This window comes from Bos javanicus, chromosome 28 (genome assembly GCF_032452875.1).
Source record: "Bos javanicus breed banteng chromosome 28, ARS-OSU_banteng_1.0, whole genome shotgun sequence".
Lineage (NCBI taxonomy): Eukaryota > Metazoa > Chordata > Mammalia > Artiodactyla > Bovidae > Bos > Bos javanicus.
The window spans coordinates 27,809,489-27,826,696 of record NC_083895.1 but is presented as its reverse complement, the minus strand read 5'-3'; the positions used below and the strand labels follow the sequence as shown (position 1 = coordinate 27,826,696).

The following is a 17,208-nucleotide window of genomic DNA, read 5'->3' as shown; positions in this document are numbered from 1 at the left end:
CCTCATATTTCTGCACTTTTTGTAGCAGAGGTACTAGAGGCCTTTATTTCAACTATCTTTTTTTTTTCCAGGGATGTTTAGATAAAGAACAGCCTTGGAAGAGAGTCTCCATCTGGGCAGGAGATAGGTCTCTATGCTGGCCAGTGTAATACTGTCTCTATCTGGGTCAAAAGTCAGCCAAGTTTGCCTGAAGTCCATTATGAAAGACGGGGGTTCCCTAAGCTCTGGGTTCTTCAGCTGTGATCCAAACCCATTCTGGGCTGCTCTGCATCACCCCTGAAGAACTTGGTGGAGGGCAAGTGCAAAACACATCAACATGAAGCTCATGTTACTTGCTTTGGTTGAGGTAATAAGATCCTTTTTCTCTGCCCCAGGAGTCTCGTGTTTGCCAGTATCCATGGAAGTGTGCCTGGATAACTCCTTAGGTAGTCTCAGAACCTTCTCAATTCTTAAACCGCCTGCCCCACACTTTTATCACCTCATCTCCTGCTACAATTTCCCTTGATGCCCTGCCTGGCTATGCTGGCCTCCCAGCTGCTCCTGGAACCTGCCATGCACACTCCTCTTTGGGACCTCTGCACATGCTCTGCTGTTAGCCTGGAACATTTCACCCCCAGATGTCTTTCAGGTCTTTTCCAAATGGCATTTGGTGGGGCCTTCCTTGACAATAGCTTCACCACCAGTAAACAGGCTGACATTTGCCAACCTGAGTGAAGATGTTATCTCAGTCAGTCAGTTCAGTTGCTCAGTTGTGTCCGACTCTTTGCAACCCCATGGACTGCAGCACGCCAGGTTTCCCTGTACATCACCAACTCCCAGAGCTTGCTCAAACTCATGTCCATCGAGTCGGTGATGCCATCCAACCATCTCATCCTTTGTTATCCCCTTCTCCTCCTGCCTTCAATCTTTCCCAGCATCAGGGTCTTTTCCAATGAGTCAGCTCTTTGCATCAGGTGGCCAAAGTATTGGAGCTTCAGCTTTAGCATCAGTCCTTCCAATGAATATTCAAGACTGATTTCCTTTAGGATGGACTGGTTGGATCTCCTTGCAGTCCAAGGGACTCTCAAGAGTTTTCTCCACCACCACAGTTCAAAAGCATCAGTTCTTCAGCACTCAGCTTTCTTTACGGTCCAACTCTCACATCCATACACAACTACCGGAAAAACCATAGCTTTGACCAGACAGACCTTTGTCGGCAAAGTAATGTCTCTCCTTTTTAAAACACTGTCTGGGTTGGTCATAGCTTTTTTCCCAAGGAGCAATCATCTTTTATTTCATGGCTGCAGCCACCATCTGCAGTGATTTTTGAGCCCAGAAAAATAAAGTCTCTCACTGTTTCCATTGTTTCCCCATCTATTTGCCATGAAGTGGTGGGACTGTGTGCCATGATCTTAGTCTTTTGAATGTTGAGTTTTAAGCCAACTTTTTCACTCTCCTCTTTCACTTTCATCAAGTGGCTCTGTAGTTCCTCTTCACTTTCTGCCATAGGTTGGTGTCATCTGCATATCTGAAGTTATTGATATTTCTCCCGGCAATCTTGATTCCAGCTTGTGCTTCATCCAGGCCAGCATTTCGTATGATGTACTTTGCATATAAGTTAAATAAATAGCATCTCACTGAGTTTTAAATTTATTAACTTTTATTACTTTCTGTAACCTGTATTTTTATTGTGAGTTTATTATGATTAAGCGCCACTTACATTTCCTTCCCTGGTAATCATCTGATTCTCTCCTTACCTATTTTTTTAGAAAATCTTTTTCATATAAAATTTTCACTTGCCTATGATGTAATTACAGCTTTCCTCGTGGCTCAGTGGTAAAGAATCCACCTGCCAATTCAGGAGAAGCAGGTTTGATCCCTGGGTGAGGAAGATCCCCTGGAGAAGGAAATGGCAACCCACCCCAATATTCTTGCTGGGTAATACCATGGACAGAGGAGCCTGGAAGGCTATAGTCACATGATTAGGTGACTAACAGCAACAACAATGATGAGATTACACCTATTTTTTTCTCAACTTATTATCAATCTTTTGAGTTTATGGTGTCATCATTATTGCTATTTTGCCATACAAGGTATTTTAATTTTTCTGTGGTTGAATTTATCAATCTTTTATGGCTTCTGGATTTTCAGTCACAAACAGAAAGACCTTCTCTATTCCAGGAGAGTTGAGACTATAAAGAGCTGAGGCTATAAAGAAAGCTGAGCACAGAAGAATTGATGCCTTTGAACTGTGGTATTGGAGAAGACTCTTGAGAGTCCCTTGGACTGCAAGGAGATCCAACCAGTCCATCCTAAAGGAAGTCAGTCCTGAATATTCATTGGAAGGACTATGCTAAAGCTGAAGCTGAAGCTCCAATATTTTGGCCACCTGATGTGAAGAAGTGACTCATTAGAAAAGACCCTGATGCTGGGAAAGACTGAAGGAGGGAGGAGAAGGGGATGACAGAATCTGAGACGGTTGGATGGCATCACAGACGTGATGGACGTGAGTTTGAGTGGCTCCAGGAGTTGATGATGGATAGGGAAGCCTGGCGTGCTGCAGTCCATGGGGTCGCAAAGAGTCGGACAAGACTGAGCGACTGAACTGAACTGACAATGTTTTAATATCTGAGTGCTAGATCCCCCTCCACGTTCTTTTTCACAGACTGTTTTCTGACTATTCTTGTTTATTTTTCCATTTGAGTTTTAGGAACAAACAGGGAGTTTAATTAATCCTATTTGTACTTTTATAAGAATTATGTTAAATTTGTAATTTTACTTACAGAAAATTGAGACCGTTATATTGCATCTTCTCATCCAAAAGCATCATTCATCTTTCCATATGACTCAATTTTCTTACCTGTAAGATGAGAGCAATAATACCAGTCTCATACGGCTGTCCTCATAATTAAATGGGGAAATGCAGGTGAATGACAGTATAACAGGAACCAATGTTTTGGTTTGGAAGTGCTTTGCCACTTCCTGGAGAAGGAAATGGCAACCCACTCTAGTATTCTTGCCTGGAGAATCCCATGGACGGAGAGGCCTGATAGGGGCTACAGTCCATGGGGTCGCAAAGAGTCGGACACGACTGAGCGACTTCACTTCACTAGGGTATGGACTTGGGTTTGGTTACCAGAGTATTACGAACTTTGATTCTCTCATTTGTAAACTGAGGATAACAATAGTATAGGCTTCACAGGGCTGTGACGAGGGTCAAATGAGATGAGGCGTGCAAAGTACTCAATGAACAGGAACTTAAGTACTCAATGAATATTAGCTGTTCTTCTAGAAAACAGGTTATCCCAGGGGCACTGTGACATAACGCTGAAGCTTACGGAAATCCATCTTAGGTCGAGGGCTCTCAGGTCAACTCTTGCTTCCGAGAACCTACCTACCCGCTGGTCGCCACTTCTGACTTTCCCCGAGCGTCTAGAAAAACATGCACTCGTATCTGAAGCCGCGAGATCGAGCGCCTAGTTTCGCTGCTAGACTCCAGAACCCTACCCCACCCATTGGGCTGCAGCGCTGCCACGTCTCGCGCATCCCGAGCTCCCTACGAGAGGTAGAGCCCGCCCCAGAGCGATTCGTCACGCCGAGGCCCGCCCCTCCGCGGCCCCAGTCACTGGTAGGGCGGCACCGCATGGCCACGCGCCGTGACGCTACGAAGGGGTGGGGACGAGCACGCGCCCGGAAGTTCCGGGGAGGGGGGTATTACGTATATCCGGCGAGTAGCTGGCGGTCCCGGGTGCTGCTGGGCTCTGTGCTCTGAGGGAGGGTCCAAGCCGCTTGCTGCCGCCGGAGGAACCCCTTGGGCCGTGAGTCAGGGGGCCTCGGCGAAGGAGGAAGCTGGGGCCGGAGGCGCGAAGGTGGCGGGCAGGGAGGGTCTGGGTGGAGGCCGGCGCAGGCGAGGTTGGGGGAGGAAGTGACACGCAGGCGGTTCTGTGGGGCCGCGGGGCTTGTTCTGGGCGGGGACGGGCCGGCTTGGCCGGGTCTGCTTGGTTCCCTGCCGGCCTCACGGGTATCGGGTCCATCCGCATTTCACTCGGGGGTCTTGGCAGCTGTTGGGCAGGATACCAGTTTTCCTGTCTTTACTGTGCGTCCGGGTTTACGAATCGGCTTCACATCCCCTGTGTCGGATGATTCTCAGCCCTCGGTGGGGTGGATTGAAGTCCTTGATAATTATCCTTTTTTTTTTTTTTTTTTACAGAGATTAAGGCCTGTAGAGGCATAGTGAATTGCTCAAAACCCCGCAGATAGCAAGTGTGACCGTTCGAACTAGATATCCTGGCTCCTAGTCCAGGGCCCTCCCCACCCCCACTTCAGCCACACTTGTATTATCATCTGCTGTCCTGGGTTGAACCCCGTGTTTTCTTCTTCCGCCTCCCTCCTTTTCCCTCTCTTCAGTGCATGGGAAAAAAATCTCGGTTAGTGTTCCCTCTTGTTCTTGTCTTTTCTCTTTTATTTCGGTACATCTGTTTAGGTTGTAACGGGGCTTTACAGAGTTTCGCAGTGGGGCTGCCCTTTGACATTTACCCTGCAGCTAAGCAGAGTTTCCTAGCCAAAAGCCAGCTGCTTGCTATCCCAAATCTGTCTGAAATAGTGTCTTAAAGTTGCTGGGAGCATATATAAGTAACGAGTGTGTGCAATATAAGTGATGCATAGCTTTTTTTATTGACTGATCATCAGTCTCGTGCTCTTCTATTTGAATCATCCGTCCTTAAATTTGCAAATTTTAGGTACGTTGGCAATGCTTTTGTTGGTAGTTAGAGCCCTTAAGCTAATTTGCCATTAAGATGCCATAAGGATTGTAAAGTGGGTCAAGGCTAGAAAAGAAATAAAGTGCTAGTTATTTAACTTATGGTTTAAAAGTTGTGATGAGTTCTAAGGATGAAAACATTGGATTATCATAGCTGTAACTGGTGGTTTAAGAAAGTTTTTTTTGAAGCAGTTTTGTGATTTGCATTGGAATTTTATGTGATATTAAAAGGAAGGGCTTTGACTTTGGCATTAAAATAGAAGGGTTTGAGTCTTCACATTGTTACCTTTTCAGCTGAGCTCTCTTGGTTAAGCTAACTAATCTGGGACCATCAGCGCCCTCATCTTGTTCAATGAAGCCGGGGATCCCTACCTCCTAGGGTTAGTGTGAGGCTGAAATGAGATGTTTGTACAGGCACCTTAGAAACTGAGAAACGACTCACTCGAGGGTGCAAAGCCTAAGATCTCAAGGATGGAGGCACCATCAGAGCCATTTCCTCTTTGGGTAGCACTACTGTGAGGTTCTTTGGGTCCAATAAGGGGTTTTTTTTATTTTTTAACATCACCTTCATTTTGGAGGGAAGAATTATAGGATTTTTCAAACAGGGATATCAAGGGAACATAAACTGGAGAGTTAAAGTAGTTCTGTTAATTATGAAACATTCCTTAAAATGGGATTTTCTGCCATTCTGTCACCTCCAGAGAATTTATCTAGTTGGGTACACTTCTGTAATGATGTGGTGAAACTTTACAAAATGTCTATAAAGTACTGACTGCAAACCATTGTAGTACAAATGAATATATGCGTTGGGTTTTAAAGTTGAAATCAGTGGGAGTGACCTTAATGAGACATGCTTTCTAAAGGTGAGACTTCAAGTGGTAGAGAAAGAAAATAGGGAAGGATGACTGGTTTGGTAGGATTGCTGAGGAGAGGCACATTGTTCTTTTACTTACCAACAGTGGAAACTTAAGCACAGGAACTTTGTAAGTGTATTTAAGTCATTGGCCTTCTTAGAGACTAAGTTTCCAGACACAACTATTATTTAACATACTAAATTTGGTTTTTCTACCAAAATATATTTTGATGTTGTTGAAGAAGGCAAAAAAATCTTATTTAGTATCTTTGTATAAAAGCTTTTCCCTCAGTCTCTACCCCCACCCAAACTCCCAAGCTTCTTTTGACCCACCTATGGTAAGCCATAGAAGATAAGCACTAAGCAGTCCTGAAAGTTTACAAGTCAGGCCACAGGCCTGATAAAACCAAACCAAAACAAAAACAGTAATTGGATGAAAAAGAAAACTAACATATACTGTCTCATTCTTTAAATGAATATAGGTAGGTTTTTGTAGTTAACCCTTTTACAGTAAACCTTTACTTTTCTAAAAAAATAAAACTTCAGGGAATTTGTTTGATAACAATTGGCCACATCTAGTGTAAAGCCTTGCGTTCAGGTGTTCTTGCTGTTGGAGAGGAGTGAAAGTGGGTATCATTCTTTTTTCTGCACCAAAACTGGTGCTGAGGCAAACATTCAGTGTGATCAGGAAGTGCTGACTCAGAAAACTAAACACCCACCATTGGCTCTGGATTCTATTACGGTTACATTTAGAGGTCCTCTTGCTTATTCCCAGTATATGTATACCTTTTAGTAGCTTTGGGTCGTCTTCTGTTTTGTCTAGGCTTATGGGAAACAGTAGAAAAAGTGCTGTTAATATCAGTATTGAGGTATGTAGTTGGGTAGGAACCTGCCTGTATGTCCTGAATGCATTTTCTTATTTTAAGAAAGTCCATATTTGTAAAATGGGTTAGGTGAGTCTTAATTATTCACATTATGACTGGACTCTCTTATCTCTTCATGGCTCTCCAACATCTTTTTCTAACTTGAGACACATCTATAGAAGAGGTTAAACAATACTGTTAAAGAAGAGATAGAATTGGTAAATGGAGCAGTGCAAATTGTGCCAGCTAGTAGGATTTTAGCGAGCTTGTTTTTTAGAGTTGTTTACAAGAATGGGTTAATATGCCTTTTATTCTTGTTTTCTAGTTAGCACATCAGTGTGACATTTTGATCCAGATTATTGATGAGGGTGATTTCCTAGAAGTTTTGTTAACTGGTAGACAGCTGTGGTGTATCTAGGGAACGTGAATGAGCAGGTGCCTGGAGAAGTGAGTCATACAGTGAAAGAGGAAAGTGTATCTTTAACGCCTAGTGCTCTGAGTATCATAGATTGGAAACTGATAGGAAATCAGGAGTTTATGCAGATCTGAGTACCCCAGAAACTTCCACTTCCCTCCAGGGTGCAAAATCCTTTGATTTTTTAGGTCCAAAATATGGGGCCCTAACCATGCATGAAGGCCAGCAAATGCGAGTTAACGTCTCCAGAAGTATATCAGCATTCACAAGGCTAATGTTTGCTGCTTTCCTATTTTATACAGGGAGTAAGCATTAATAATGTCTTTCATCTTTGAGTGGATCTACAATGGCTTCAGCAGTGTGCTCCAGTTCCTAGGTAAAGCCATTTCCCTGAAATACACATTTCAAATGCTGTGCATTTCCCAAAACAATTTAAATATAGGTAGATTTTGCTGTGTAGGAGCTAATAATGCTATTATTATTTTCTTTTTTAGGACTCTACAAGAAATCTGGAAAACTTGTATTCTTGGGTTTGGACAATGCAGGCAAAACCACTCTTCTACACATGCTCAAAGATGACAGACTGGGGCAGCATGTTCCAACGTTACATCCAAGTAGGTTTGAAAATACCTGGTGACCTTTTGTTATTTGAGGGTCAGTGTCAGGGTTGGAGGATGGATCTCCAATTTATGCAATTCTTTTATTTATTGAAGCCCCAGAAGACTTGACAAACAATTCTCTATAGGACACGCTCAAGTCACATACCCATGAATCTAAAGACCTCTGGAACTTTGTCACTATCTGTTCTCACTAGTCCTGCCATGGGACACATCTCCCATATCTACTTCTAAGGAGTAGCAAGCACTTCGGAGAAAAAGAGACTTGGCTTTTTAAAATAATTGAAGGGTATTTTCACCCTTGTATCCTTTTCTTTACAAAGTGAAAGCTTCATTAGGTTTTACGTTTGTATTGGATTATAATTTTGGTAGCTTGGCCTTGTTGGATGGAGAAGTTTATTTATTTCCTTTATTTTTCAGCATCAGAAGAGCTGACAATTGCTGGAATGACTTTTACAACTTTTGATCTTGGTGGGCATGAGCAAGGTAAGAGATGATTCAGTAGAAGGGTGATGTTGGCTTCTGGATCATTTTGTTCCCCTTTTTCAAAGCAGAGTCTCATATATACCTTTTAAATTGCTTTCTAATAACATGAATATTCCCTTACATAATCATAATAATTGTCAAACCCAGAAAGTTTCATTTACCTACTCTATAGTGTATACTGCCTTTTTTTGGTCATTTGTTCTGGTAAGCTCCTTTAAACATTTTCCCTCTCTTAAACAAGATCCAGTACAGTATCACATGTTGAATTTAATCATGTCTCTTTTTTATCATTTATTCAGTGGAGTGTATGTAGGAAATTATTTGTAATTTTAAGTCATTTTAAATTTGTCAAGAGTTGCAAAGATAGTAGAGTGACTATTTGTGATCACTTTGATCTGAACTGATATTTTGTGTATTCTCCCCATTTGGGGCCGTTGATGGAACATTTTCTTCTGCCTTGTTCTCCTCAGTGCTTTGTGCCTTACTCAGCCTATGTCTGCTTGGTTCCCAGATTCCTATCTGGTGTTTATGCAGAATTTGGGGCATCTTTATCTAATGGATGCCCACTTTACATTTGGCATGACTTTATAGTCAGTGATTTTATTAACATTACATTTACTTTATTCATGTAATATTTATATCCTACACAATCATATATGTAAAATGATCATCAGCACATAAAATACTTATACAAAGTATTTTATGTACAGAACATGTACAGAAACATCAGCAGTGGCTATGTATTGATGGAGGGCTACAGATGATCTTGTTTCCTTTTTTCCTATAAGCTTGTATCATTTTCATTCAGGTAGAGAACGGTGCATGGTATCTTTTCTGCTTTCAGAAGTATCTGTAGCCACTTAACAGATTTAAATTCGGAGATAAAATAGTTGTAAGCTGAACTGAGACCATCTGGAGAATGCAGAAGGAGGAGGTGTTTTTAGATACCTGAATTGGGAATTGTATATTATTTGGTGTGATAAATTTAGCTTTCAGGTTTTGATAAGAGTAGAAAAGGAAATGCATTTATGTACAGATGGTCTCCAACTTAACAATGATTTAACTTAAGATTTTTGACTTTACGATAAAACAGCCTTTCGTCATGCTGGGCAGCTCCCCGTCAGCCATGAGATCCCGAGAGTAAACAACTGATATACTTGAAATCATTCTGTGCCCATGCACCGTGCTTTTCTTCATACAGCATTTCATACAAACATACAGTATTCAATGAATTACATGAGAAAGTCAACACATTATAAAATAGGCTTTGTGTTAGATGACTTTGCCCAACTATAAGCTGATATAAGTGTTCTGAGCACTTTTAAGGTAGGCTAGGTTAAGCTATATTTGGAAGGTTTATCAAACACATTTTGACTTAGGAGATTTTCAATTTACAATAGATTTATTGGGATATAACCCCATTATAAAGAAAAATTTGTCCATAGTTTTGTTTGAGGAAAATTTACTTAACGGAAACATTTTTTTCCATAATAACCTTGCTACATTTTACACAAATTACTGAGATGCTGTTGGGAGGGTTTTTCGGTTTTTTTGGTTTTGTTTTTTGGTATAACTTAAAAATTTAACTTATAAAAGTAGTCCAGGATTAACGTAGCAAATTCAGTATATGTTGAGTATACAAATCTGAAAGGTAAAAGTGAAATTCCCCCAACTTCTCCTTCCCAGTCCCACTCTTCAGAAGTGACCACTGTTAAATGTTTGATGTAGAAATGCTTCCTTAATCATCCCATAGAAATGAATGGCTTAGAAATTATAATACAGTTAAAGCACTGCTTCCCAGATCATTGTCGCATCATGTTATAAACCAAAAATTGAAATTTATAAGGCACACTGGGTTAAATTAGGAGACAGGTAACTGGCTGGAAACGTCAAGCACCTGGCAAGCCCTGTCTCCCTGTGGGCTGAGTGGATGAAAGTGTCAGTACGCTTACAAATTGGTTAGTTAGGAACTAACTTGGGACTACAGTTATATGGATAAGTAATTTGCATCCTGATACTCTAACTCAGAAGTTGCAAACTAAAATGGTTCTGGGGTGAGGTAGGTCATTTAAGTGAGTGAAATCAGGAGTGAGACAGTAGGAAGTGGTGGAAACTTTGACAGACAAGAACTGAAGCCGCATGTAAAGGGGCAGCCACTGCTCAGTCCGCTGATTATTATCCACCCAGTATATGTGGACTGATAGGCGTGGGATTGCCAGATGTTGTACTTTTTCAGAAAATCAGGCAGAAAACCCTGATTTTAGTATTTAAATAAATCAGATTCAGTTCATGGACCATCAGTTTATTCGTCCTCTGTTCTGACTTAATACTGGCTAGGACTTGGAGAATCTGTACAGAGTTTAATGCTATTGAAACCTGGCCAGAATTTGCTTACTTCATAGACCATTAAGTTATTCATATTCAGCATATATGTTTTTAAATTGATGCAACTGCAAACCTTCTCTTTTAGCACGTCGGGTTTGGAAAAATTACCTCCCAGCAATTAATGGGATTGTCTTTCTGGTGGACTGTGCAGATCATCCTCGACTTATGGAATCCAAAGTTGAGCTTAACGTATGTTTATATTTTCTTTTTCTTTTCTCGGCCTCTGTTTCTTTTAAGAAATACAACTTAGTAGTGCCAGTACTTAATCATTCCAGTTAACATTTGGTAAAAGTCCTAGCTACAGGAAGAAAGTATTTTAAAATCAAAAACATTATTTTTCAACGTTCTGAGGAATCTTGTCTTGAATGCAAGTAAATTAACTTTGCTTAAATTTATCACAGGGTGATTCTATGTGCGGTTTGCTCAGGACATTCTGCAGTTAATCCCTGTTTTCCCAGCATAATTAATGTCTTTCCCTTTCATGCATCACATATGTTCACTCTTTATGATGTGTTGGCATAGTGAAACCTTAAAGGAGATATTAGAATTCTTTGTGTTTTTGAATCTGTGTTCTCAGGTTGTACCTGCCCAGCCTTTGGCACTGAGTGACCTCCTAGACCTTAACAGGCTGTTCTGTCTTCAGTTTTGGTCACATGCATTGTTTGATATTAACTAGGATTCATGTCGGATTTTTTCCTTTTTCAACATTGCATTTTTCTTGTCTTGATCGTTTCTGTAACGTTGCCTTTATAATCCATACTGTGTCACTCTGCCTCTTCTTTCTCTTTGATTTATAACTCTCTGCATTCTTGTGTCTGGCAATTTGAACCTCTCTCTGGTGTAAGTATGTTTGTTGAATCTGAAGCTGTAGTCTTATGATCCTTCCCTTACTTGACCCCTTGGCACTCGTCATTCTCTCTCTCTGTAAACTCCCCTTTACATTCTTGGTTTTGGTGTTTTCTCTGGCTGATACTTCTCTGACTCCTGGCACAAGCGCCCATTCCCCCTGCTTAGCCCTTAAATCTAGGTGCTCCCCAGGGTCTGTACTTTTTCCCAGGCTGGTCCAGGCTTGTCCCATTCTTTCATCTGCAACCCATCATGCCAGTGACCCCCAAATGGGTTTCTATTATTTGAATCTCTCTTGAGCTCCAACCTCATACATAGTGTTACTTATTAGAAACTCTGCCTACCAATTCTGTCCTCCCAGAGTGGAACTATTCGTCTTACCCATCCTGTACCTGTACATGCAGTGAATGACTATAGATTTCACCACCACCCTGCCATATACTACTTGTCTTTGCCCTCCTTAATATCCTTGAGTAGATCTGGGGATAAAATCTACAGCTCTTTTGCATAGCACATAAGTTCTTTTATAATCTTTGTTCTGTTTATTTCTCCAGCTTTTCCATTGCCTACCTTGAACTACATTCCAAACGTAGATAACAACTTGCCCTCCCTTGAATATTCAGAAGTAACTGTCTATTCAGAAGTAACTGTCTCTTCCTGGTTTTCTCACCTGACCCTTACCCGCTTTTGCTTGCAAATTTCTAAATGTCCTTTAAGAGATCCCACAATTTAGGTATGACTGTTTCTGAGAAGCCTTCTCTGACCTCTCAGACTATTAGACTCTCCATCTTACCAGCATCTGTTGTTTTTACTGATTTTATTAGGTCTCTCCCACTGGAACTTAGATGTAGGGATCTTGTCTTATTTCTTTGTGAAACCCCCATATCTAGGTAGAGAGAAGACAATGGCAACCCACTCCAGTACTCTGGCCTGGAAAATCCCATGGACGGAGGAGCCTCGTAGGCTGCAGTCCATGGGGTCGCAAAGAGTCAGACACAACTGAGGGACTTCACTTTCCCTTTTCACTTTCATGCATTGGAGAAGGAAATGGTGACCCACTCCAGCGTTCTTGCCTGGAGAATCCCAGGGACGGGGGAGCCTGGTGGGCTGCCGTCTGTGGGGTCGCACAGAGTCAGACACGACTGAAGTGACTTAGCAGCATATCTAGTAAAGCCTTGGGCATATAATATGCACTTTGTTACTATTTAATGAATGAATAACTTCCTTACTCTGATTTTGTCTAACATTTCTTGGTACTTGAGATGTTCATAGTAGGTTTCCCTTTATCCTTTTAATCCTGCCATCCTTTCCTAGCTCTTCCTGTCAGTGAAATAGATTCCTAGGCTTGAAATGTTTGCCAGCTTCGGCTCCTGTGTTGTCTTATCATTTAGACATCAGTCTCTTCACTTCTTTCTCCAGAATGCTTGCTGCACTATTCCGTACGTGCTGCTATCTTAGGTTAGATCATCATCCCTTACCTGAGCACCACAGATAGATACTATTTGAGAATTCATTGTACTGAAAGTGTAGATTCTATTTAATAATTCCTGGATTTAGGGTCTATTGCAGCTAACTTCTCAGACTGGCACCATAATATTTGTCATACCATCCCAACTCATTTACTCTGTCAAGACACGTCAACATAAATGCTTTAATCCAGCCAGGTGATACTCCATATGGTTTTATGAACTCTTCCTACTGTAAAGCCATTGGTTATCTTCTTCATTCTTTGGGTTCTGCCTATCCAAACCCTGCCCCTCCTTCAGAGTCCAGTTTAGTTTCCACATCTTTGTTAAGACTTTGCTTAAGTCCATGTCACTGTTTTATTTTCCTGAGTGCCTTTTAGTATTTGTATTCTCTTCCTATTCACTGTGACAGGTAATCATCCACTTGCCGTGCTTTATTGAGAGACGAACATAGAGTGAGGATTTCTTGAGCCAGGGATGTGTCTTCCCTTTCTTTTGTCTTCCTGTCATTGTTGGGGACGGTATGTTGCACACAGGGGGCATCTAGTGAATACTTGGGGTTTCCTGTAGTCTCTTTGAGGCTGTGTAGCCAGAGCTTTGTTCTTCCTGGCCAATGCTCAGTGGAGAGCTGAGGATGGTCTGTGGTTGAGTGATTTAGCTCAGAGTTAAGGTTCTGCTGCTTTACAAATAGACACAACTTTACATTATAATTGTTTTGAAGCTTTTGGGGAATTTTAAACTAATGTCAAGGTAATTTTTAGGGGCTTTTTGCCTAAAGATAAGGGTGTTATATAATGTCAAGATTAACTTTTAGTTAATCACTCAAGTATAAGTATGATCAGATTTTCACTCTGCATTTGGTACCTTGTAGACAAGTTAAAGGCAAAATTATCTTCATTGTCTGGTGGGCTTTTATAGATGCTTCACCCAGCTCTTTTTTTAAATCTTGGCTTTAGGCTTTAATGACAGATGAGACAATATCCAACGTGCCAATCCTTATCTTGGGGAACAAAATTGACAGAACAGATGCAATCAGTGAAGAAAAACTCCGTGAGATATTTGGGCTTTATGGACAGACCACAGGAAAGGTAAGAGAAAAAATCTTCAGCAGATGCATTATAAAGGCAACTCAGCTTTTGAAACATTCACGTTTTGCAGTCTAGATTTACTTGTCTTTTAAAAGTAACTGGGCTTAACATTGTTTTTCTAGAGGTGATTTGTAGACTGGGAAGGCTGGAGCATGTTCGTTCTTCCCGTGTTTTCTAAGGAGAGTTTTCTTCAGGTATTTGAAAGAGTCTTTAGCTAGAAATTTTTTTGGACTGGAAATTTCAGGTTATGAAGAGTGCTCATTTATATCATTTTCTAAGCATTGAAATTAGAGTACCGGGTTATTCTCTGTGCTCCTGCTGAGAGAGGTAGGACTGTTACTTCTGTTTGGAGATGAGGAAATTAAGAGGGATTGGTTCAGGTCTACACAGCAAGTCAGTGATAAAACCAGGAATAGAACACGGATCTTCCAGATCAGTAGAATCTTGTTGCAGAAAAGTATGCTTGTGAGAGAAAAATCCAGATCAGCTCTAGTTTATAGGCATCCTGGTCTTTTCAGCATAAGGTTTGGTATATTTAATTTTTAAAAATTTGCTTTTCTGGAATCTATAGCTTCCTGACTTTTTTGCATGGTTCCTTAGTCTTGCCTCTTCTTGGTTATATAGTTCTTTCTAGAAATACTTCTTTTCATTAGCTTAGTTTTCCATTTTATACACACTTGAATTTTTAATTTTCTTGACATAACCTGTCATTCGTATATATTTCTGAATACTTGTATTAGTAAGAATGTTCTTATTTCTAAGAAATGCTGGACTTCTTTTGTTCATAAGAGAACATGCTTTTCTTGGTTTGCTGCCATAGCTTTCCAGATGAACCAGTTCGTGTGTTCAAAGCAAGGGTGCTTCACAGTGAGAGAATCTGGGAGTAGGACTCTACTGAAAGCATGAACCCCAGTGGCCTTGACCACATTTCTGTAATTAATCCCTGCTCAGATTTGCTTCTGACGATGGAGAAAGTGATTTTTGTCATCACCCTCGCAAGCTTCTCCACATGGAAATGCTAACATGTTGGTTTTGCCTCCCCTAGGGGAATGTGACCCTGAAGGAGCTGAATGCCCGCCCCATGGAAGTGTTCATGTGCAGTGTGCTCAAGAGGCAAGGATACGGCGAGGGCTTCCGCTGGCTCTCCCAGTATATTGACTGATGTTTGGACAGTGGAAATAAAAGAGTTTTACTTCTCTGGACTGATCCTATTCACAGCTTCCTCACGAACTTTTCTAATAGAACAAGGAAAGCTCTCCGACCGTGTCCGGCGTTGAGAAGCCAAGAGTCTCTGTCTGCTCTCTCATTGCCCAGTGGTGACATGTGCTCTTCTCCACACTGTTGGGAGCTAATGCTGCCCCACGTGCTGGTGCAGGTCAGCACCCCGGGACTTGGAGGTGGCAGGATTTGTCGAGTAGAGCTGTGTGCCATCACGGGCCACCTGGAAAGAAAAACACGTCTCACCACTGTGGTTGATTTCAAAAGAAAGTGATTCTATTTTTTAAAGAAAGTGTTGTTAATGTAATTGGTGACCCTCCTCATAATTTTTTTTTTAAGTTCACAATATACTTGGTCCAGAGTTTTCTTTTCTTTTTTTTTTAATCTAGTGAATGGCATTTAAATATTTCATAAAATTATGCACAGATACACGTTGGAGTCCAGAGCTCAGTTAAGTGAACAGCAGGCTGGTGAGAGAGGCTCCCCCGTGTCCCTGACTGCCTTTAGTAGGTGGCACCACCCTGCACAGAGCACTAGGGAAGAGCAGAACTCCAGCCTCGCCGCTGAGGCTGGTTTCCACCGTGCCAGGCTCCGGTCATGTCTCCTCCCAACATGGATAGCAGATGGGTCACTGTGGAGGAGTTAGTTCTAGCCTGGGTTATTGTTACTGTCTTTACTCAATAAGTTACCAATTTCAGCCCGTCTTTGCTTTTATGCAGTTTTAAACTTTGATTTCTTTCTGTAGCACCTTCTTCATTTTCAGTTGTAAAAAGTGACTTTCGCCTCATGAAAGATTTGAGTACATCTCCCATGTTGTCACACACTACAGGTGTGTCCCAGTCATTTTTGCAAATTCTAGGGGAAATTTTTTTCTCAATAGGAGAGTCACACAGGACAAAGTTAACAGCTTAAGAACTCTTAATTCTGTGAGTTGAGAACTTCGACATCTGATATTATAGCATTTGTTTGAATCTAGGAAAGATTTATTTCACTTGCAGAATTTGGTTTCTTTATTGGACTTCATGAACTCTCTTTTTTTGTATTGGTTATCAATTTTTTTTTTGGTGTTAAAGGTTATCATCTGTAACTTTTCCAGATTTTGGGGGTGGGTGGGAGGTGTTATGAAACTGTCTTTCTCCAGGCCAGAAATAACCTGGGGAAATTCTAATCCAAGAACTGTGTGTTGAGCTGTTCCTTTTGAGCCAGCATCACCTGTCAGTTAGCACCTGGTATAAAAGCCTCAGTGTCCCCAGCAGTGGATGAGGGTTATTTTTATAGCATTCCACTTTCCTAATGTCAGGTGTGAAATCGGATTTTCATGATCTTAACCAATGTTTTACCCTTGTAGTCAAGGATGAAGGGATAAGAGATGGTCTTCATGTGGAAGGATATCTTCTTTAATGAAAAATTAGAGGTATTTTTCTCAGAACTGAAAATTGTGATGTTGAGGCTTATTTGCAGAGGACTGAACTAAATTCAGTGGATTCTTGCTTTTAATGTGAGAGCATGGAAAGTGTGGATTACACATTCCTGGGGTGAGAGTATTTTTCTTTAGTTGGATTTTGCATTGTTAGTTTTCAGTACTGACCTGTTGGGAAAGCATACTTTTTCACAGCTAGGTACCAAATGCAGAGGCTCAACGAAGCATAAAGCTGGGAAGAGCAAGTTTTTCATTTATTAGCAAGCATAGCTGGTTTGGAAAGGGATTAAAGCCTTAAGTGAACAAATCTAGCTAATGGTGAATGAACTAGGTAGTTAACTTGCATACTTTTGATTTCCTTTGGCTAAAGGTAACCCATACTTCTCTGTCCAGAGATAGGAGAGGTGTGATTGCTTCAGTGTTAGTTTTCTTTTTTTTTTTTTTCTTCCTATTTGTCCCTAGTCAATTTTTAGCAAGCTAGAAAACTATGGATTCTACACAGGGCAGCTCTTTGTGAAAGTGGTTTATTTTGGCCACCGGAGAAAGAGTTGGGATTGAAAAATCAAGTGGCGCCTGTCTGTTTTTTGCCCCACAGAAAACACAGTTCCTATAATAAAATAGAGGAAAGAAGCCGCTGTGAGGAGCTCGGCTCCTAACAGGATCAGAGCTTTGTACAGGAACTCCCATGAATTGAGACTTTTCATTCTGTTTTATCAGAGTGCGTATATGTCCTATTTCAGGAAAAATAAAACAGTCATTTACAGAAGAGAGTCAATCTGTATCTTAAGTGTTTTAATAAAAAGTTAAAACAAA

The 17,208-nt window shown here is 41.1% G+C and overlaps 1 protein-coding gene and 1 long non-coding RNA gene across 6 annotated transcripts in view; one reads left to right on the top strand and one right to left on the bottom strand.

Annotated features, from left to right (window-relative positions):
• Positions 1-3,678, bottom strand: part of LOC133240436 (uncharacterized) — a 21,594-nt gene extending 17,916 nt beyond the window's left edge. The window contains exons 1-2 of one of the 2 annotated variants that reach the window (XR_009734221.1): positions 3,374-3,678; positions 2,763-2,839 (exon numbers count right to left, since the gene is read on the bottom strand). This is a non-coding gene — a long non-coding RNA (uncharacterized LOC133240436). The remainder of the gene's footprint in view (positions 1-2,762; positions 2,840-3,373) is intronic. The other variant, XR_009734222.1, reaches the window with a different exon arrangement.
• Positions 3,663-17,208, top strand: SAR1A (secretion associated Ras related GTPase 1A). Of its 4 annotated transcripts, none has more exons than XM_061405218.1 (8): positions 3,701-3,797; positions 4,190-4,406; positions 7,172-7,245; positions 7,364-7,483; positions 7,907-7,972; positions 10,443-10,546; positions 13,626-13,757; positions 14,803-17,208. In XM_061405218.1, exons 3-8 carry the CDS (start codon positions 7,188-7,190, stop codon positions 14,917-14,919), a joined length of 597 nt encoding a protein of 198 aa, XP_061261202.1. In that variant the 5' UTR covers positions 3,701-3,797; positions 4,190-4,406; positions 7,172-7,187; the 3' UTR covers positions 14,920-17,208. The 4 variants fall into 4 exon arrangements, with proteins under 4 accessions (XP_061261201.1, XP_061261202.1, XP_061261204.1 ...); XM_061405219.1 differs by having other exon boundaries at positions 3,751-3,848; XM_061405217.1 differs by lacking the exon at positions 4,190-4,406 and having other exon boundaries at positions 3,663-3,797.

What these genes read in the sequence shown, in the direction of transcription:
- SAR1A (XM_061405217.1), top strand. Translation starts at nt 7,188, where the DNA reads ATGTCTTTCATCTTTGAGTGGATCTACAATGGCTTCAGCAGTGTGCTC. An exon ending in CAGTGTGCTCCAGTTCCTAG is followed by an intron (nt 7,246 to 7,363) that starts GTAAAGCCATTT and finishes TTTCTTTTTTAG; the next exon opens with GACTCTACAAGAAATCTGGA. An exon ending in ATGGACAGACCACAGGAAAG is followed by an intron (nt 13,758 to 14,802) that starts GTAAGAGAAAAA and finishes TGCCTCCCCTAG; the next exon opens with GGGAATGTGACCCTGAAGGA.